The sequence below is a fragment of the Ahaetulla prasina genome, chromosome 9 (genome assembly GCF_028640845.1).
Source record: "Ahaetulla prasina isolate Xishuangbanna chromosome 9, ASM2864084v1, whole genome shotgun sequence".
NCBI lineage: Eukaryota > Metazoa > Chordata > Lepidosauria > Squamata > Colubridae > Ahaetulla > Ahaetulla prasina.
The window spans coordinates 11,596,526-11,618,438 of record NC_080547.1 but is presented as its reverse complement, the minus strand read 5'-3'; the positions used below and the strand labels follow the sequence as shown (position 1 = coordinate 11,618,438).

At 46.2% G+C, this 21,913-nt stretch overlaps 1 protein-coding gene across 6 annotated transcripts in view; it reads left to right on the top strand.

Moving 5' to 3' along the window:
* USP2 (ubiquitin specific peptidase 2) overlaps positions 1-14,766 on the top strand; it is a 74,225-nt gene extending 59,459 nt beyond the window's left edge. For all 6 annotated transcript variants that reach the window (XM_058194973.1, XM_058194971.1, XM_058194970.1 and 3 more), the window contains 10 exons: positions 480-603; positions 1,739-1,850; positions 2,916-3,026; positions 3,655-3,719; positions 6,148-6,251; positions 6,400-6,480; positions 8,071-8,149; positions 9,060-9,167; positions 11,176-11,296; positions 12,688-14,766. In XM_058194973.1, the coding sequence (XP_058050956.1) occupies positions 480-603; positions 1,739-1,850; positions 2,916-3,026; positions 3,655-3,719; positions 6,148-6,251; positions 6,400-6,480; positions 8,071-8,149; positions 9,060-9,167; positions 11,176-11,296; positions 12,688-12,775 (993 nt within the window). In that variant the 3' untranslated portion in view covers positions 12,776-14,766. The remainder of the gene's footprint in view (positions 1-479; positions 604-1,738; positions 1,851-2,915; positions 3,027-3,654; positions 3,720-6,147; positions 6,252-6,399; positions 6,481-8,070; positions 8,150-9,059; positions 9,168-11,175; positions 11,297-12,687) is intronic.
* The last annotated feature ends 7,147 nt before the right edge of the window (positions 14,767-21,913 follow it).

Genomic DNA, 21,913 nt, shown 5'->3' with positions numbered 1-21,913 from the left:
AGGTGAGGGCATGGAAAGCAGGCTAAGAAGTAAGGGGTGGAAGAACCTTATCAAAGAAGAGGTCCAACCCTCGAATTAAGGAGAATTCTGTTAATGCCACAATTAAGCAGTGGGACAGCTTCCCTCCAAAGGTTGTGGGTGGCTCCGGCTCCATCCTTAGAGATTTTCTTTTTTATTATTATTTCACTTTTTTAAAAAACAATTGTATTGTTTGATCCTTGGTAGAGGCAGATATTTCTCTCTCTGGCCACACTGAGAATATATCTGCTGAACAAAACAAAACGGTAGTAAAAAAAAATTGGATTTCACTACTGGGGTCAAGCATTCTAGCTTGAAGGAGAAACCTGGGCAGATGTCACTCGGAGAAAGGATGGGGTGGAATGGCTCGTGGCTTGGCGGCCTGGTCTTCATTTGCCTCTCTCTCTCTCTCTCTCTCTCTCTCTCTCTCTCTCTCTCTCTCTTTTTCCTGCCCCTCGCAGTGTTTCATGAACTCCATCCTGCAGTGCCTGAGCAACACCAAAGAGCTGCGAGATTACTGCCTGCAGAGCCAATACGTCCGCGATCTCAACAACAACAGCCGCATGCAGATGTCTCTCATGACAGGTGAAGGGCGGCGAGATTTTGCTCGGGCACAAAGGGGAAACAGTTGGCAGGCGGATGTGGGCCTTCCCCTCCCGAAGCCCCTTAAATGGGAGGGGGCTAGGAAGGAGGGGGAGAAAGCTGAAGCAGACGACTTTCAGAGGGAAGGAAAGAGAGGGTGCTATTCAGCAGGTTCTGGAAGGTTCTGGGGAACCGGCAGCGGAAATTTTGAGTAGTTCGGAGAACCGGCAAATACCACCTCTGCCTGGCCCTAGAGTGGGATGGGAATGGGGATTTTGCAGTATCCTTCTCCTGGAGTGGGGAGGGGATGGAAATTTTGTAATATCCTTCCCCCAGGAGTGGGGAGGGAATGGGGATTTTGCAGTATCCTTTTCCTGGAGTGGGGAGGGAATGGGGATTTTGTAATATCTTTCCCCCAGGAGTGGGGAGAGAATGGGGATTTTGCCGTATCCTTTTCCTGGAGTGGGGAGGGAATGGGGATTTTGCAGTATCCTTTCTCTGGAGTGGGGAGGGAATGGGGATTTTGCAGTATCCTTTCCCTGGAGTGGGGAGGGAATGGGGATTTTGCAGTATCCTTTCCCTGGAGTGGGGAGGGAATGGGGATTTTGCAGTATCCTTTCCCTGGAGTGGGGAGGGAATGGGGATTTTGCAGTATCCTTTCCCTGGAGTAGGGATGGAATGGGGATTTTGTAGAAGAAGAAGACGAGGAGGAGGAGGAGCAGGAGGAGGAATTGTAGAGTCCCTGCTGCTCTCTGAGCTTGGTTGTTTTCTTGCAGATGTTTCACGTCCCAACTAGGCAACATCATGAGTAGTAGCAGGGATTGCTCTCATTCAGACTTCTTCTAGCACTGACGATGTTACCCAGTTGGGTCATGAAACGTCTGCAAGAAAACCACCAAGCTCAGAGAGCACCAAGGACCCCTCAATCCCTTGAATTCTTCTCTTTCTCCCCACTCCTCCCTCTAGTTCCCTGCTCTAATGTGGATCATAGCTAGGAAGTAAGCCAGAGCTCGTGTCCCCTCACAGGGACCCACGTTGGGTCTAGAAGGGATGGAACAAGGACTGGTTCTCCGTGACCAACTTGGGTTCTTCTGTGCTCGTGTGTTCACGGCTGCCTTGCTTCCTCCCCTCTCTCCAGAGTTCGCCAAGCTCATCCAGGCGCTGTGGACCTCGTCTCCCAATGAATCCGTCGGCCCTTCCGAATTCAAGATGCAGATTCAACGATACGCTCCCCGCTTTGTGGGATACAAGTAAGGGGGGGGGATCTAGTACCTTCGCTTTTACTTTTCACGAGCGGCCGCTCCTCCCTCGCTGCTCCTCCTTCAACCTCAGGCGTGCCGTTAGCATTTGCTAGCTCTGCATTCCTTCATAGCAACCTGTTGTTTCGTTGGTCTTTGGAACTACAACTCCCATTTCTTGGCATTCAGCGTTCCGGTAGGGAACGGAGGATGCTAAAGTCCACAACTTCTAGCAGATCCAAAGATGGCCACCTCTGCCTTACTGTGTCCTGTCTTTCCAAATCTGATGAAGAGAGAGAGAGATAGCTTGGCCTCCTCTTCTCTCTCCTCTCCTCTCTTTCCATCTCCCTCCCCTCCTCTGCTCTCTCTTCTCCATCCTCTCCTTCTCCTCTCCCCCTCCCCTCTTCCTTCTCCTCTCCTCTCCTCTCCCTGTCCCTCTCCTCCTCTCCCCTTTCTCTCTCTCTCTCCTCCTTCTTTTCCTCTTCTCCTCCTGTCTTCCCCTCTCCCTCTCCTCCTTCTTCTCTTCTCTCCTTCTCCCCTGTCTTCCCCTCTCCCTCCCCTCCTTCCTCTCCTCTCCTCCTCCTCTCAACTCTTCCCTCTCCCTCCCTCCTTCTTCTCCCCTCTCCATCCTCTTCTTCTCCTCTCCTTGTCCCTCTCCTCCTTTCCTCTTTCTCTCTCCCTCTCCTCCTCCTCCTCCTCTCCTTCTCCCCTGTCTTCCCCTCTCCTTCCCTTCCTTCTTCTCATCTCTTCCCCTCTCCCTCCCCTTCTTCTTCTCCTCTCCTGTCTCCTCTTCCTGTACCCCTCCTCTCTCCTCCCCTCCCCTCCTCTCCTGTCTTCCCTCTCCCTCCCCCTCCTCTCCTTTCCTTCTGCCAATAATCTGTCCTAACCACCCACAGTCGCTTTGGCCTCTAAATTTAATACATAAAAATAAATAAATAAACTCCCTCCCATCCCCTCCCTGCAGAAGGATAGGAGGGGAGGAAGAGAGTCGGTTTCCTCTTTTCCCAGGCTCCTTTGGTGGGGCCTGACTCTCACCTCCTTCCCCTTAGATTGACACCCGTCCTTCCTCTCTCGCAGCCAGCAGGACGCCCAGGAGTTCCTGCGCTTCCTCCTTGATGGGCTCCACAGTGAAGTGAACCGGGTGTTGGTCCGTCCCAAAGGCAACAATGACAACCTGGACCATCTACCGTGAGTCCCAGCAGAACTGAAGCACCAGGATAGTTGTTTTGGGATGGTGGGTGGGGGGCTGGAGACCACTGGATGCCGATGCCCCTGGCCTGGTCTGGGCTGAAGAAGCTTGTGCTTGAGAAGAGCCATCTATGGGGCTGGGTCCCCAAAGAAAGATCGGGGTGACCCAGTTAGGGTCAGTTTGGGTTCAAGCACAATAGCAATAGCCATAGCGCTTAGACTTATATACCGCTTTCCAGTGCTTCTACAGCCCTCTCTAAACAGTTTACAGAGTCAGCCTCTTGCCCCCAATAATCTGGGTCTTCATTTTACCCACCTCGGAAGAACAGAATGCTGAGTCAACCTTGAGCTGGTCAGGATCGAACTCCTGGCAGTGGGCAGAGTTAACCTGCAATACTGTATTCTAACCACTGGGAAAGAAGGAAGGAAGGAAGGAAGGAAGGAAGGAAGGAAGGAAGGAAGGAAGGAAGGAAGGAAGGAAGGAAGGAAGGAAGGAAGGAAGGAAGGAAGAAATGGAAGTCTATGGAGATTTCCAGTCATCCAGGTCATGGGATTTGATTCCAGGCTTGTTGATCTCCACTGGGAAAACTTCTTCACCTTCTCTCTCTCTCTTGCGTGTCTCTGGCAGGGACGATGAGAAGGGTAAGCAGATGTGGATGAGATACATCGCGAGAGAAGACAGCCGGATTGGGGGTGAGTTTCTGGTGGGGCAGTCAAAAAAAACAAGAGTTTGTGGATTGGTGGATGTGAGGCAGAGGGTCTTGGTGACTTCAAGATGGCTGGACTTCAGTTCCCAGAATTCCCTAGTCAGCATGCTTTAAGAGGGATGGACTTCCCCTTCCAGAATTCCCTGGCCAGAATTCTTAAATTCTTGACTTCTTAAAGTTGCCAAGGTTGAGAAAAACTGATTTAAGATGTGCCAATGATTTGGCAAAAAGGGAGGTGGTGGCTCAGGGGCTAAGATGCTGAGCTTGTCGATCAAAAGGCCGGCAGTTCAATGGTTCAAATCCCTAGTGCCGCGGAACGTTACTTGTCCCAGCTTCTGCCAAACTAGCAGTTCGAAAGCACGTAAAAAATGCAAGTAGAAAAATAGGGACCACCTTTGGTGGGAAGGTAATGGAGTTCTGTGCGCCTTTGGCATTGAGTCATGCCGGCCACATGACCACGGAGACGTCTTCGGACAGCGCTGGCTCTTCGGCTTTGAAACGGAGATGAGCACCGCCCCCTAGAGTCGGGAACGACTAGCACGTATGTGCAGGGGGACCTTTACCTTTACCTTAGTGGTTTGGCTAACTTTTTGGACCGAGATATCCATTTGGACTTTGGAGAGCATTCCTGGAGCATTGCCTCAGAAAGGGGTCCATTGTAAGAGCACTGGGGGACAAAACCCATTTCCAGTGAAAGGTCCTCCTCACCAGCCCCTCTGACTCCTCTTCACCCGTTCTGGGAATTTTCTGTCATCTCAGTTGGTGGTCACATAGGAAGAAAAAGGACTTTGTGACATCATTAAGACAAAACACATTGGGAGCGATTCACAAAATTATCCGGAGTGTCACTTACTCTTAGATCAGCCACTTTTAAGACCAACATGGGCTGCTTGGGGAATTCTGGGAGTCGAAGTCCACATGTCTTCAAGTGGTTGAGAAATGTTGGCAGTCAACCGTATCACTTCCTTGCCGATTGTGGGTTTCAAAGGTGGCGAAATCTTCAGAAACACCCCGATGGCGCTGACCCTAATCAGCATAGCTGCCTCTTTCAAAACTTGGTTGAAAGAGTTGTTCCCTTTTTTGTTCAAGTTTGTTCAACTTTCTTTCGGTTTCATTTCCTTTTAAAAAATTTGTACCAGCTCAGGTCTGGTCTCAATGTTCTCGGATCAAAGCCAGGAAGAGCAACTGTTCACTGAATTTGTTCACTGAATTGTTGATACTTATAGTCCTCTGACTAAACATTGTTAAAAGAACGTTTTCATTGTCGTTTTGTTCAAACTTCCTTGGATATTTCAAAGCAACATTTCAATTGCAGCAAAGTGTGAGGCTGTTGTTGTTTTTTCCCCCCCAGTAATTAACCTGGCTATCAAATCCATTAATGATCAACTTTTTAAAAAAATTCTCTTTTTAATGTCTGACTCCATCTGATGCTGGACCCCTTTCATTTGACAAACGGAACCCCTGCAAACTTTGTAGAAAATATTTTGACCTTTCCAGTGGCCAAGCTTTGTTCATTCAGTGCTAGTTTACCTTAGTCTTTCAGGGCCACACAAGAAGCTGTGTTGAATTTTTGGCTGCAATTTATGCGTTTGCTTCCCAGCGACTAAACTGGTAACCCAGAAGCAGGTTTGGGAATCGGCAACCCACAAAGAACAAGGAGCATCTCATGCTCTCTGAAATGTCTCAGCTGATTTTGGATCTCCACCAGATCTCCAGGTCTAGGCGCTGGGAAGAGAAGCTTCAGAAAGCCTTGAGAAGTATGGAGTTGAGGATCCAACCTCAACCAGGACTTTGAAGCTTCTTTCTAAAACTTAACATTTTAGAAAACTGCCTTCCATCGTCACTGTTGCATAGCGCACCTATCCACGTAACTAGGTCAAGGGTAACTCCTACACCGAGAAGCGTCGGTGAACATTAGCCTGAGCTTGCACAACAAATGAGGTCAAAAGCAAGTTAATAATAATAATAATAATAATAATAATAATAATAATAATAATAATAATAATAATAATAATAATAATAATAATAATAATATTTTAATTTGTATACCGCCCTTCTCCCAAAGAACTCAGGGCGGTGCACAGCCAGAATAAAATACACAAACTACACATACAATACTAAGAACAACCCTTAAAAAACTTATTCGAATGGCCACATTGAAATAAAATATCTCCCTATAAAATTTACAGAAATTTAAAACCCATAAAATCGATTTAAAATTTTAAAAAATTCAAGCCAATTGGCTGGTTTGTGACTAAGAGTATGGCGATAACCCGGCCATGAGATCAGATCCTCTGTTCTCGGATGACGTGAAGCATCTTCAAGCTTTCAGGCAGAAGGAAGGTCCATCTCCTACGTACATGGTGATCCTGCTTGGTCTCCACCTTCATATTCCCCATCTTCTCTTTCTTTAGATCTCTTTGTTGGGCAACTAAAGAGCTCCTTGACCTGCAGTTCTTGCGGCTACTGTTCCACTGCCTTTGATCCTTTCTGGGACCTGTCTCTGCCCATTGCCAAGGTAACCTTCTACATCCTGGGGCTCCCATTGGCTTCCCATTGACCCCAGATCTGCCTCTTCTTGCATTGGCAACCTAACCTCTTGGATCTCCCTCTCCCTCCCTCCCTCTCTCTCTTTCTTCCTCCTCCTCCTCTTCCTCCTTCTGCAGAAAAGCTACGGCGAGGTGAATTTGATTGACTGCATGCGGCTCTTCACCAAGGAAGATGTTCTAGATGGAGACGAAAAACCCGTAAGTTCAGAAGGTGAAAAAAAATAACAACAACAACTCATCAGTCAGGTTCCTGCACGCAGTTCCCGTCTCTTATTCCAAGTGTTTTTAAGCCCTGGATTTCAAAATCAACACCCGGTTTGGAGTTTCGCACAAAATGAAGTTGCTGACGATTTTTAAGAATCATAAAAGCGCTGGAAGGGACCTTGGAGGTCTTCCAGTCCAACTTTGGAAATTATTCCTTTGGTTTGGGAAAACCTTGTTGCAAAAGCTGGATCTAAGCTTCTAGATTAATGGGTTGGGAAACATCAGACACGTCTATTCTTCTTTTAATCGTTGCTTCATCTGGTTGTTGTGTCAGACTCTGGCTCGGGTGAAGCTTAACAGAACTCAATGGAAGAACAGAGTCGGAAGGGACCTTGAAGGTCTTCTAGTCCAACCCACTGCACAAGCAGCATACCCTACACCAGGGGTCTCCAACCTTGGCAGCTTTAAGCCTGGTGGACTTCAATTCCCAGAATTCCCCAGCCAGCAAAGCTTTTAATGTGTATTTATTGTATTTTAATTGGCTGTTAACCGCCCTGAGTCCTTCGGAGAAGGGCGGGTATACAAATGCAATTAATAAATACATAAATAAATAATAAAAACCTCCAGTGATGAGGCCCACAACTTTTGAACTGGTCAGTTGGTCTGACTGCCAGGAAATTTCTCTTAGTTCTAGGTTGTTTCTTTCCTTGATTATATAATAATAACAACAGTGTTGGAAGGGACCCTTGGAGGTCTTCTAGTCCAACCCCCTGCCCAGGCAGGAAACCTTACACCATTTCAGACAGATGGTGATTAGTTTCCACTCATTGTGTACTGTCTTACCTTTTCTTAGCAAACCCCCCACAAAGTTCAAGAGACGCTGACAAGAAGCAATGGAATCAATGTTGCTTTTCCAAAAAGAACCCAACGGCTCATTGCTGCTCTTTTAAGCCTTCTGGGAGTGGCCAATCATCTTCTGGCCTTACTCCTGAGTCACCCTTTTTGCTTCAGCTGCACTTGCCTTCTGGCAGCTCTTCATATGCGTGCACTAGGAACAGGCTCCTTCTGCTCCTCTGCCTCTCCGCTGTCTGCCTCTGGAGGCTCCGGAGTCTGTGCATCGCCCCCAGATGGCCCTGGCCCCATCTCTGCCTCAGACGCAGAGCCCTCGTCCGGGCCTTCCCCTGACTCCAGGGCTGGCCCATTGTCCCCCACCAGCCTCCTCACTATCCGACTCCGCTACCACCTCTGCAGGCTGCTGGCGGACCACAACAGGCGGGGGGTTGGACTAGATGACCTACAAGGTCCCTTCCAACTCTGTTAATCTGAACCTGCCCACGTCAGTTTTTTCTCTAAAGATAAGGGTTGTTGTTTTTTTCTCTCTGTGAAATTAAAGCCGGACCTGCTGGTCTGCCACTGGCTGCCCTTGTACTTAACTCGGCCCTTTTGGCTCATCTAACCAATCCTTGCTACTCTACATGTCCCATGTCTGCCTTTCCTAACAATGTTCATGCGCTAGGCACCCTTTCCCCACCCGCACCCGCATCTCCGGTGCTCCTAAACCTTGGTTGTCCTTTCTTCCCGCAGACGTGTTGCCATTGCAAAGCGAGGACGAAATGCATGAAGAAATTCAGCATCCAGCGTTTCCCGAAGATCCTGGTTTTACGTATCCCTTTTTTTTTCCCCTCCAGAGAAATTGCCTCAGCTAATTATTTATGGAATTGATTTGCCGTCCATCTCATTATCCAACCACTGTGGGAGGCTCCATAGCAAGGAGGCCTCACATATGGGATGTGTGGCAACTTGACGGGTGTCTATCAAGCATCCATCCGGTGCAGACAATTTTACTGGGCCCAGAATCCATTCTGCGGAGGACTTAGCTTGAACAGTCTATTCTTTCAAGATCCTAGTCCTCTTGGGTTTGAGAATGCGCAGACTTTTTTCAATGCAGTAGAATGCGCACACACAGGCACACAAATACAAATTACAGCCTCAGCCTTTTTGCTTTTACATTTCCTGCGTGTTAAGGCACGAGGCTAGAAAGCAGGAGATCATGAGTTCAAGTCCTGCTTTAGCCATGAAAGCCGGTAGGTGACTTTGAGCCAGTCCTCTTCTCTCTCTCATCCCAATCTGCCTCACAGGGTTGTGGTTGTGGTTGTTGTGGGGAAAAGAGGAGGAGGAAGTTGTGTTTGGTATAGGTTTGATGCCTGGAGTGATTTGTAAACATAATAAATGTGGGGTATAAAATAAATAAACAGAGGAGTTGCGTGGTGGCCTAGAGGTGGTGCTCTCGCCTCACAATCAGGAGCCTTTGAGTTCAATCCTAGGTAGAGGCAGATATTTCTCTCTCTGGGCACACGGAGATTATATCTGCTGAATAAAACTCCGCATTGGCGACAGGGAAGGGCATCCGGCCATTAAAACACTCTGCTAGCTCCATTCAGTTGCCCAGATTCCACCCTGCAAGGGATTATGGGATCATTAAAAGATGATGATGATGATAAAATAAACATTCTTCACTTGTGGGAATTGTTTGGCCCTTCCCCCCCCCCACTTTTCCTTAATTCCTCGCCCAGACCTGAAACGTTTCTCCGAAGCCAGGATGCGATCCAGCAAACTCACCACTTTCGTCAATTTCCCGCTTAAGGATCTGGATCTACGGGAATTTGCCTCTCAGAATTGCAGTGAGTATCCCCTGCAGGATTTGGAGGAACCAGATAGGGTGATGGCGGGGAGGTCATCTAGACCAGCAACCCCCAACCTTTTCGGGAGGTGGGGGCAGGGACCACTTTTATGGAGGGAGGTTTTTCTGCAGATCTGGGAGTATGTGAAAATAGTTAAGTAACAGTAACGGAGTTGGGAGGGACCTTGGAGGTCATCTAGTCCAACCCCCTGCTCACGCAGGAGACCTGTACTAGGGATTCGAACTGCCGACCTTTCTGATCGACAAGCTCAGTGTCTTAGCCACTGAGCCAGATGGAATGGAATGGAATGGAATGGAATGGAATGGAATGGAATAGGATAGAGACTGGACTGGACTGGACTGGAATGGAATAGAATAGAATAGAATAGAATAGAATAGAATAGAATAGAATAGAATAGAATAGAATAGAATAGAATAGAATAGAATAGAATAGAATAGAATAGAATAGAATAGAATAGAATAGAATGGGATAGGGAATGGACTGGAATAGAACAGAACAGAACAGAACAGAACAGAATATTGGAATGAAGAATAGAAGAGAAGAGAAGAGAATAGAATATTGGAATGAAGAATGGAATGGAATGGAATGGAATGGAATGGAATGGAATAGGATAGAGAATGGACTGAAATAGAATAGAATAGAATAGAATAGAATAGAATAGAATAGAATAGAATATTGGAATGAAGAATAGAATGGAATGGAATGGAATAGGATAGAGAATGGACTGGAATAGAATAGAATAGAATAGAATAGAATAGAATAGAATAGAATAATAGAATAGAATAGAATAGAATAGAATAGAATAGAATAGAATATTGGAATGAAGAATAGAATGGAATGGAATGGAATGTAATAGAGAATAGAATAGAATAGAATAGAATAGAATAGAATAGAATAGAATAGAATAGAATAGAATAGAATAGAATAGAATAGAATAGAATAGAGTTGGAAGGGACCTTGGAGGTCTTCTAGTCCAACCCCCTGCTCACGCAGGAGAACCTATACCCATAGGCAAACCTATGGCATGCATGGGAATTTGAGAAGGAGCAGCAATGTCCCGCCTTGGTACCCTCTCCAGAACTGCAGTTGTGAGATGGGCGGCTGCGTTAATAATATACAGTAGTGGCCAAAATTGTGGAAACCTTTTGGGGAAAGTGTTTTTTTGAGATCTGATGGCTAATAACACCACTTTTTTGAGAGGGGAGAATTTCAAGATAATCCTTTTCCACTGCTGGAATAGCCTGGGAATAGCCCAGACCTTCACCCAATTGAAGATCTATGGAGCTGACTAAAGAAATTTGTTAGTCAGAAGCGACCCAGCAATAAAACCCAGTTAATAGAAGCAATCCTTCAATCTTGTTTTCCCATGATAACAGCTGCAGAACTCAAAGACTTGGTTCACTCCATGGGAAGACATTGTAAGGCCGTCATTCATGTGAAAGGTCCCCAACTAAGTATTAACTGACATGAGGATCATTTTTGTATATCTCGTTTTTTCTATGTGTTTCACTTTTCTTCTTTATATTGTAACGGCTATTCTAACATCAAATCCTTCATAAAAGTTATTGCATTACATTCTTGATTAAATTATCTTTCCATTGATATACAATTGTATGGTACTATTCCCCAAAAAAGTGGTGTTATTAGCTAGTTTTAGAAAATACACTTTTCCCCAAAAGATTTCCACAATTTTGGCCACTGCTGTAAAATAACCACGAAATAAAAATAAAGATTAAAAACTCTGCTTCTCCTTCCGAATCTCCTATTGGGAGCCAAGATTGTGATGAAGAGATTCTTTGGATTATTTATTTTATGTATTTTTGCAAGTCAACAAATGTCAAGCCACGGCAAATCCTGCCAGCAATATTTGGGAAGAAAGAGTGGGGGGGAAATTGCACGCTTCCGTTGGAGGCCGCCACAGGTTTTTGCACACCCAGAAGTGAACAAAAGGCTCCCCCGAAGGTAATTTGACCTCTTCTGTTTTCAGATCACGCAATTTACAATCTCTACGCCATCTCCAACCACAGCGGGACCACGATGGGCGGCCATTACACGGCCTACTGCAAGAGTCCCGTCTCTGGAGAATGGCACGCCTTTAACGATTCACGGTAAGCGGGCGCCCCGCCTCTCCTTTCGCCTTCCCAACTCTTCCTCTTCCCCCACCGCCCCCGAGCATAAAAGGGGACAAAACTTAAGTCGACAACTGTCTGGCTTAGCAACAAAAATTTTGAACTCAGTTCTAATTGTAAGCTGAGGATTGCCTCAGTCGGCCTCTCATCATTCAGCCCGGGAAACGAAATTCTCCCTTTCCAAAGGGAGCGTTCGCCGCTTTGGATGGCCCGCTCCTCAAAGTCTTTTACTAATCCAGTTTCTATTTTTTTTTAAAAAAAAAAATAATCTGTATAATTTTCTGATATTGGGATGCGGTGGCCCAGTGGCTAAGAAGCTGAGCTTGTCGATCGAAAGGTCGGCAGTTCAGCGGTTCGAATCCCTAGTGCCGCCTAACGGGGTGAGCTTCCGTGACTTGTCTCAGCTTCTGCCAACCTAGCAGTTCGAAAGCACGTAAAAAAATGCAAGTAGAAAAAATAGGGACCACCTTTGGTGGGAAGGGAACAGCGTTCCATGCGCCTTTGGCGTTGAGTCATGCCGGCCACATGACCACGGAGACGTCTTCGGACAGCGCTGGCTCTTCAGCTTTGAAACGGAGATGAGCACCGCCCCCTAGAGTCGGGAACGACTAGCACGTATGTGCGAGAGGAACCTTTACCTATTATGTTCTGATGCTCCTCAATTTACAACTAGTTGTTTTCATGGCCATTTGGAATTATAAGAGGCCCAGAACGGGCATTGACAGCCCATAATGTACTTCTGGACATCCTAAAATGTGTGCCGCACACACACACATACACACAGTCCCGTGACAACTTGGTGCATCTTTGTGACCAGTCGCAGACTCTCTCAGTCACGTGACCGTGAATGGCAATTTTTTTTTCTTTTTGCCGATTTCCAGCCCAAAAAAACCCACCGATTCGGAAGAATGGCTTCACACTCGGAACCGAAACATTTGCTTAACAATCAGAGTGATTCACTTAACAAACACCAGAAAAAAATTGTCCTCCAATTGGGTCCGGTCACATGAGTGCCTCGACGGAGGACCTTAATGATGTACTACCAGAAAACCGGTTCTGATTCTAGTCATAAAACAAGGACTGCCAGCACTCCCTATCTTTACCCCTTGGGGCTGGAGTGAGCGTGGGTCAGAACCAGCCAGAAATCAAAGAATAGAATAGAATAGAATAGAATAGAATAGAATAGAATAGAATAGAATAGAATAGAATAGAATAGAATTTTTAATTGGCCAAGTGTGATTGGACCAATCAAAGTAGGTGCCCCTTGTTGCTAGTTTTCCTTACATCCGTTTTTCATTTACACCCCACCTCGTCCCAGATGGGTCTCCCGCCCTCTTTAATGCCGGTTTCCCTTTCTGTCCTTCCCGCAGCGTCACGCCGATCTCCCTGGGCCACCTCCGCAGCAGCGACGCCTATCTCCTCTTCTACGAGCTGGCCAGCCCATCTTCCCGAATGTAGCTTCCAGGTCACGCTCCCCTCCCCCGCCCGCCACGCACGCCCCCACGGAAAGGAATCCTCGTAGTATCCCGGAGGAAGGACGCAAGCCAAGCACCAGCTCAAAAACGCAACGGGAGCAGGGTGGGGTGGGGTGTGGGGGGGCATGTAGAGACCCAGGACAATGGTGACTTGAGGGATTTTTTTTTTTTTCTAAACTGGGTTTTTCCCCCTTTTTTTCCTAAAAAACAAGCAAAAACGAAAAAAAGAGAGAGAAAGAGAGGGAGGGAGGAAGAAAATGCTTTTAATAAAGCGTTAACTAAAGTTGCCGGTCTTTACCGGAATACATTTCGCCCATGCATAGGACAGAAGAGGGATAAAATACCATCCTTGGAGGCCAGTTTCTAAACTACCTCCATCGCTCCGAAAAAAAAAAAAAAATTCTCAGGGGTGGTTTCTATGTTTTCCTTCCCTCTCTTTTCCTTCCACCCTTCTCCCCTCGTCCATCCACACCCCTACCCTTCCACAATTTGGTGTGCGATAAGCCACAAACAACTGCTGTTCTTTTCGGGGAGGGGGGGAAGCAACCTGCCTGTCCCCCTGTGATCCCTTGTGGTGGTGGGGTATCGGAGCTGAGCCACGGTGGTGTTTCCTCCTCTCTGTCTGATGCCGGTCGGACGCCACTTCTGCCGCAGAGTTGCAGAACTAGATAAGGTTTACCGGAATCCGATTTTGCATCTTAGATCCAGCAAGGCGTGTTTGTTTGGGGTTTTTTTTGCACAGTTCTCGCATGACCCTCCTCGGGGGGGAGGAGGGGGATTGCGGGGGATTTCTCTGCAGGAACCATGGACTTTGAGTCCTATCTCTTCGCATGGGGTGGGAGCTGCTTTTGGTTTCTTCTCTTTTTTTTTACAAACCGGAAGCATTCGTGGACGGATTTTTACTGACTTTATCGCAAAAGCAGAGACTCGCTGGATCCAATTCTACCTGTTTTCTTGTCACGACTGTGCCTTAAAAGCATCCAGACGAAAGACACGGTGTGTTTTCAGCGGATCCAAGTGCCGTTCGGAAAGGACACGACGGCGCAACCAGCAGAAATATTGAGAGGGGGAAAAACAAACCCCACTTCCTTCCGCTTTCTCCTCCTACTGTCCTCACTTTTTCCCTGCCACATCCCTCATTCATCCTGGGACGGAGGCCATTCAGGAACACTTCGGACAATTTTCACTGCCTTTCCGACATGAGGGTTGCTTTGATCCGGTTTTCGTTTTGGTTCTCGCTGCGTGCGTGCCGTGGAGTCGCCAAAATGCACCTCATTGGAGGGGGGAGGTTTGAGCCAGTTTGGGAGCGATGGCTCGTCCATCCTCTTATTTATTCTCCATCTCCATCGAAGCAGGCACTACTTGAAGGGCTGAGAGTTAGAGCTAGCACCTTGACGGTTTTGCAACCAGACAACATTCGCTGGGTGGAAACCCCCCTCCCCCTGTTTTATTCCCCCTCCCCCTGTTTTTTTTTTTTCTTCATTGCCCGCCCCTCGCATAGCTCTGAAAAAGCACCGAGCCAACTTTAACTCAGTTTTGAATCAAGCAGAGCATTGAGGTCAGTTTCAGTGGGCACCTTGGTTTGTACAAAGGATGCCCCTCGATCCCCTTCTGCCATTCTCATGGCCTGTTTTCCCGCAACCTTCCCCCCCCCGCCCCATGCCCCGCCCTTTGCATATTTCACTCCATTTCAACCAGGCGGATGCTCAGGACACCCGAGGGGAAGGCAGAAGGGATAACCTAGACGTCAAGGGTCCGGCTAGCAAAGCCTTTCTCAGTGTTACTATTTTGCTTGGTTTGGGAACGGGGTATTTTTTTTGTTTGTTTTTGTTTTTGTTTGTGTTTGTTTTTTTTGTTTTGGTTTATCAGTTTGGACTGAACAGCTTGTTTACTGTGTAAGCAAGGCTGGAGGATGGACCGTGGTCACTCAGGAAGGAGGCTTGTACAGAAATAAAATTGTAAGTTGATGAACAAGCCATTGCATTTGTGCACAAGTGTCTGTGAATTGCGGGCAAGAAATCTTTCTGATGGGAGGGATGGGTTGTGCGGTAAGAAGCCCCCAGCCCCTGAGGAGCTGTGTGGGGTTTGACTCCTGCTGATTTTTTTTTTTTTTTGCATTTATATCCTGCCCTTCTTTGAAGACTCAGGGCGGCTTACACTATGTCAAGCAATAGTCTTCATCCATTTGTATATTATATACAAAGTCAACTTTTATTGCCCCCAACAATCTGGGTCCTCATTTTACCTACCTTATAAAGGATGGAAGGCTGAGTCAACCTTGGGCCTGGTGGGGCTTGAACCTGCAGTAATTGCAAGCAGCTGCTGTTAATAACAGACTGTCTTAGCAGTCTGAGCCACTCAAGGACCCTTAATCTGCCTCAGTCTGGACGGTGGACCCAATCTATTTTCTCTGAAGGGCTCAGCTGGCAGAGCTCAGGATTCCTTCTGCGGTTGGACACAGCAGTTGTAGGTGGTACTTCTGCAGGAAGAGCTGAAGGACATTGAATGCCTATTCACAGGCATGTTATAAGACGGGCAGCTCACTTTGCCAAAATACGAACTGAATACTTTATTTGACCAAGTGTGATTAGACACACAAGGAACTTGTCTACGGTACAAAAGCTCTCAGTGTGCATGCAAAACAACAGAGTAATAACCATCATCCTAATAATGATGCCAAAAATGATACCTTAGTGGCTAAGATGCTGAGCTTGTCGATCAAAAGGTTAACAGTTCTGCAGTTCAAATCCCTAGTGCCGCGTAATGGGGTGAGCTCCCGTGACTTGTCCCAGCTTCTGCCAACCTAGCAGTTCGAAAGCCCGTAAAAAATGCAAGTAGAAAAATAGGGACCACCTTCGATGGGAAGGGAACAGCGTTCCGTGCGCCTTTGGCATTGAGTCATGCCGGCCACATAACCACGGAGACATCTTCGGACAGCGCTGGCTCTCTGGCTTTGAAATGGAGATGAGCACCGCCCCCTAAAGTCGGGAACAACTAGCACATATGTGCGAGGGGAACCTTTATCTTTAATAACGATACCAATAAGAAAAGATAATAGAACAAATGAGAAGGATAACAGTAATACAGCCGTACTACACAGGTAAATATCCTTAGACATAAGACTACTGTGGGAATTAGGTGTTGAGCAGAGATGGCAGGAGGGGAAAAAAAGCTCTAGTTTTGGAATGTGGTGCCCTCTGGTGCCACCCTGAGGGGACGAGTTGAAACAGTTTTATGTCCAGGACGCACAATATATAGGTCCACAATGGATGGACGCCTGGTTGCAATTGTTTTGTTCTGCAGTCCTAACTATCCGTTGCAGTCTCTTACCTGTTTGGTTGCAGTACCAAAGCATACCGTTAAAGAAGTACTGTACAAATGACAGACTCGATCATTCCTTCATTCCTGTATCAGCAGCTCCTGGGAAGTCTTGACTATGAAGGGAGCTACATTTAGGCAAAAAAACCAAAATGCACAGATACCATATATGTGGTACCTTGCTCAATAGTAGTAACTGTGAGAGGGATCTTGGAGTCCTGGTGGAAAACCATTTAAATATGAGCCAGCCGTGTGCAGCAGCTTCCAAAAAAGCCAACACAGTTCTAGGCTGCATCAACAGAGGGATAGAATCAAGATCACGTGAAGGGTTAATACCACTTTATAAGGCCTTGGTAAGGCCACACTTGGAATATTGCATTCAGTTTTGGTCGCCACTATGTAAAAAAGATGTGGAGGCTCTAGAAAGAGTGCAGAAAAAAGCAACAAAGATGATTAGGGGACTGGAGGCTAAAACGTATGAAGAGCGGTTGCAGAAACTGGGTATGTCTAGTTTAATGAAAAGAAGGACTAGGGGAGACATGATAGCAGTGTTCCAGTATCTCAGGGGCTGCCACAAAGAAGAGGGAGTCAAACTATTCTCCAAAGCACCTGAGGGTAGAACAAGAAGCAATGGGTGAAAACTAATCAAGGAGAGAAGCAACTTAGAACTAAGGAGAAATTTCCTGACAGTTAGAACAATCAATAAGTGGAACAACTTGCCTCCAGAAGTTGTGAATGCTCCAACACTGGAAATTTTTAAGAAAATGTTGGATAGCCATTTGTCTGAAAAGGTGTAGGGTTTCCTGCCTCGGCAGGGGGTGGACTAGAAGACCTCCAAGGTCCCTTCCAACTCTGTTGTTATGTTATGTTATGTTATGTTATGTTATGTTACGTTACGTTACGTTACGTTACGTTACGTTACGTTACGTTACGTTATGTTATTTTTTATTATTATTTGCATTTATATCCCGCCCTTCTCCGAAGACTCAGGGCGGCTTACATTGTGTTAAGCAATAGTCTTCATCCTATTTGTATATTATATACAAAGTCAACTTTTATTGCCCCCAACAATCTGGGTCCTCATTTTACCTACCTTATAAAGGATGGAAGGCTGAGTCAACCTTGGGCCTGGTGGGACTTGAACTTGCTGTAATTGCAAGCAGCTGTGTTAATAACAGACTGTCTTAGCAGTCTGAGCCACCAGAGGCCCTTTTTTTTATTAAATACTAAATCAGGGGTTTAAAGTTCCCTATCCCAGAACAGGGTGGCAGAAGAGAGGACCCAGGAGCTTTTGATGCTCTTGGACCTGGGAAGAGGGTGGGTGTGCACTCAGTGGTGGGATTCAACCAGTGTAACAACTGGTTCACTGAGCATGCGCTTCATGCCCTGCCCGCATGCAGTGCATTTGAAAACAGCTCTAAAACTTACCTTCTATTGCAGCTGAGGCGGGGCAACCTGCTCTGCCATGCCTATCAGCTGGGCTTCAAACAAAGGAAATATAGGTAGGTATAGCACAGGGGCGGGCGGGCAGGCAGGCCCAGCTGATCGTCGGAGTGAACTGGTTCGCTCTCAGCTGATCATCGGAGCTACCGGTTCACCCGAACCGGTCCGAACCAACTGAATCCCCACCTCTGTGCTCCAAAACGCATCTTTCATTTTTGCACAGTGGGAAAATAATGGTGAAGAAAAGGTTGAGCATCAGTGGCATAGAGCACATGGATAACAGTAGTAAAATCACAGAGAAGGAGCACATAATACTATGGTACACAGGTGGTGGAAATGATAGTCCCAACTTACAACCATTCGTGTAGTGAACGCCTGAAGTTACAATGGCAGTGAAAAGGGGGACTCACGACCTTTTCTCATTGAAGCATCCTTCCTCAGGATCACGGGGTCAAAATTCGGACGTTTGGCAACAGGGTCATCTTTATGATGGTCACCGCGTCTCGAGATCACCTGATCCCCTTTTGCGAACTTCTGACAAGCCAAGCCAATGGGGAAGCCAGACTGATCAGCCGTGCGCCTAACTTAACAACTGCTGTGATTCACTTAAGGAAAATGGCAAGGAAGGTCATAAAATGGAGCAAAACTCACTTAACGGCCTCATTTAGCAGTGGAAAGTTTGGGGTCAGTTGTGATTGTAAGTCCAGGCCTCCTTCTAAGCCGGTTCGTTGCTGCGTGATGTTGTATTATCTCTGGGGAAAGTGATAATACACTTGACTTGGGCTAGTCAAAGCAGAAGCAATATCCGATCATCTTCGTCCCTTGCAGCTTGGCTCGTTTATACGAGTGTTTTTTGTTTTCCCCCCCCAAGTTTTTTATTTTTTTACAAACATATCAATGCATGAACAGTATGGCACCTGAGTCTTACATTTTAGTACAAATAAAATAATATTCATTATATTTACCGCATTTGACAAGCTTATATAATTCTGGTAATAGTACACATATTTATGTTAAATTATAATCTTTCATTATTTAGTTATTCAATATTTCAATATGTTATTTTTATGCCAATCCCCATATTCTAAGTGTCATTCCTTTTACTACAAATAAAATATTATTAATCATATCTGTTACATTTAGCAAGCTTTTATGGCTCTAATAATAAGACATATTTACATTAAGTTATAATCTTCCATTATTTATTCAATATTTCAATATGTTTTTTTTATGCCAATCACCATATTCAAGCATACTTGATAATACCATCGTTCAAATTCCAATTTCCCCTCGTTATTAGTTCACATTATCTAAAAATGTGTATCCCATTAACGCCCTTCTCTCTAGCTTGCATCCCTATTCTAACTTTTAATTATGCCACTATTATATTTAAAAATATTCCTTTTCTATCCATCGTCTCTTGCCCACTTTAAAGCTTTAATTGTTTGTTTCTTAGCTTGCCTCCCATATTCCTCTCTTGGATCTTTGTCTCGATTATATGAGCATTTTTATTTTATTTTTTGAGTTTTCCCCTTTTCTGGAACTTGCCTGATCCTTCCCAGCGGGACACCCCGGCCGAGTTAATTGCCTCTCCGTCTCACCAAAGGTGGACTAACTGCGGTAGCAAGATTACGAAGACAAATGCAGCCAAGGGTGTGGATTAATGATTGAAAAACAGACCCGGGTGCCCGTAAAGAGCTGGCGTTCCTTCCCGAGCAATTGAGGAGGCAAACAAGGATCTCTTTGTCCCTTTCCTTTGGAACAAGACCAGAAAGGTTTTGCAATGGCTCAACAGGCTGCTTGGAATGTGGGCGTCTTAGCAACATGCCCAGTCCTGCCGAAAGAGCTAAGCTGCCAAGGGCACTTTTGACACAAGGACAAGGAAGAGAAGTTCAGTACCCAAAGGGAACAGGGACACCTCGGCTTACGAGGCAAGCAGAATCTCTGTAGCTAAGCAAGGTGTTTAAGCAAGTCGCAGCCAATGTTGCGACCTTTTTCGCCAGGGTTGTGAATCGCAGAGGCGTTAAGGAAATCTGGCATCTCCCGTTGATTTTGCCTCTTGTTGGGAGCTGGCTGGGAAGATCGCAAATGGTGATCCTGTAAACACCGCGCTCACACACCCCACAATGCCATAACTGATCATAAATAGATGCCCGTTGTCAAGGATCTGAATGGTGATCATGGGACAGGTAGTCCTCGACTTACAACAGTTCATTTAGTGACCGTTCAAAGTTACAACAGCTCTGAAAAAAGACAATTTTTCACTATTCCTATTCTATTCTACTCGTTCCATTGAACTCTGGTCTGCTCTGCTCTACTCTTTATTCTTCATTCCAATATTTGTTTTGTTCTGTTCTGTTCTATTCTATTCCTGATTGCTTAATTGTACCCTATGACTATCATTAAGTGCCGTAAGTGTTGTACTTTGATGAAAGTATCTTTTATGTACAATGAGAGCATATGCACCACGACAAATTCCTTGTGTGTCCAATCACACTTGGCCAATAAAAAAAAATCTATTCTATTCTATTCTATTCTATTCTATTCTATTCTATTCTACTCTACTCTACTCTACTCTACTCTACTCTACTCTACTCTACTCTACTCTACTCTACTCTACTCTACACTCTACTCTCACAGTTTGAAGAGTGTGGCCACCCTGTTTTGCTTGTTTATAAGATCCTTCAGGACAAATGTTGTACCTTGATGAACGTATCTTTTCTTTTATGTACACTGAGAGCATATGCACCAAGACAAATTCCTTGTGTGTCCAATCACACTTGGCCATAAAAATTCTATTCTATTCTATTCTATTCTTGCACTATATTTAGCAGGAATCTACCCTGGGCGACTATTTCTCACCACCACTTCTCGCATCCCACCCAACTTGGAAAATATATATAAATATATGCCCATTTTGAGAAGAGTTTTTGCTGGTTCAGATGCCCTGGTCTGGCTGGGCAGCGCTGTGTCTTTAAGAGCACCGTAGTCCATGTGGGGGCCTCTGACCTGGCAGAGTCCTCAGCTGAGTTGGATTAAGGCGCTGGGGCGCCTGGTGGCTTTCATGCTTGCGCATTCTTTCACTTCCTAGCAGCTTAACAAGTCCCTTCTCCCAAGGCTCAGTTGGCCAGGAATGGGCTGTGGTCTTGAACGCAAGATCAGGGCCGATTGGTTGAATTAACCCATCACCTTCACCGGGAAGAAGAAAAGCCATCCATCTGCAGCCTTCATCTCACCCTTTGGAGATCCTTCATCAAGGAGGAGAACGTCTGGTCCATGCGTTGAATGTCAGAAGGTTCCTGGGAGAGCTGCCACTGCAGAAAGCCGGATGCCACAGGAAGGGGGGACATGTGGCAGCCCCAGACAGGCAGGGATCCTGTCCACATATCCCCCAGCCTCCTTCCTAGCCATGAAGGACTTCACCGAGGTCGTCTTTCACCCAGAGGCGCAGAATCAAAACCAGGTAGGCAGAAGACCAGTTGTCTGAAGATGCTTTGAGCTCCATATCTCCATCCAACAGGGACCAGGGAATGTCCATTGCGTGTTGCAATTGATTGTGGCCATCACAATGACCTTTTTCGATTTCCTGGGGAACCCCCGTTAGGGACAACCACACCCAAAGATTTTGCCTGACCCCTTCCCCAAGTGGAAACCGCCTTTGAAAAGACATGCTGGTTGATAAAATCCCCATGCACATGTCTCTTTTTTCCCCCTCCTGGCTTTCAGTCTGCTGGCATCTTGACTTCCTGGATCTCCGGAAATTATTTTTATAGAGCGCTCATCCCTGGGGGAGGAAGGGACCTGGTGGCGAGCAAGCACATCATTTACAAGCCAACTTTCTTAGGAGAGAGTTGCTTAGGACCAGCGAAATGTTGGCCTTGCAGATTTTTAACCCAAGATTACATTGCCATTTCTGTTCCTGGCTGGAAAGCTAACATGATGGCAATAAGGAGGTTAAAGAGGGGGCAGATGAGCTCACAAACATGTTAACGGCCCTATAAGTTAAGTGTTGTCCTTTGTCCTATGCCAGAATTGGCCTCGTTTGTGTTTGGAGCAGTTGGAAAAGGCTGTGGCAAGGCAGAACAGTAGGGAAAGCCTAAAATTTTGGAGAAGATTGTTAAGGGTAATCTGGGTTCACAACCAAGGTTGTGGACCGTTGAACAGAATACCCTACGCATGAAAACGACTGAGACTGGTTGTATACAATAACAGTCACTACACAACAAAGATGCCGTCTGGGAGGCGATGCCATTTGGGGCATCTTCGGGGTTCACCCTAGTAGTATGATTGAGAAGGGACAGTGGTCAAAGTAATTCCAGCTTCAGGTCCAAACTTTGTCCTCGGGGCTTTCGGTCTGGTG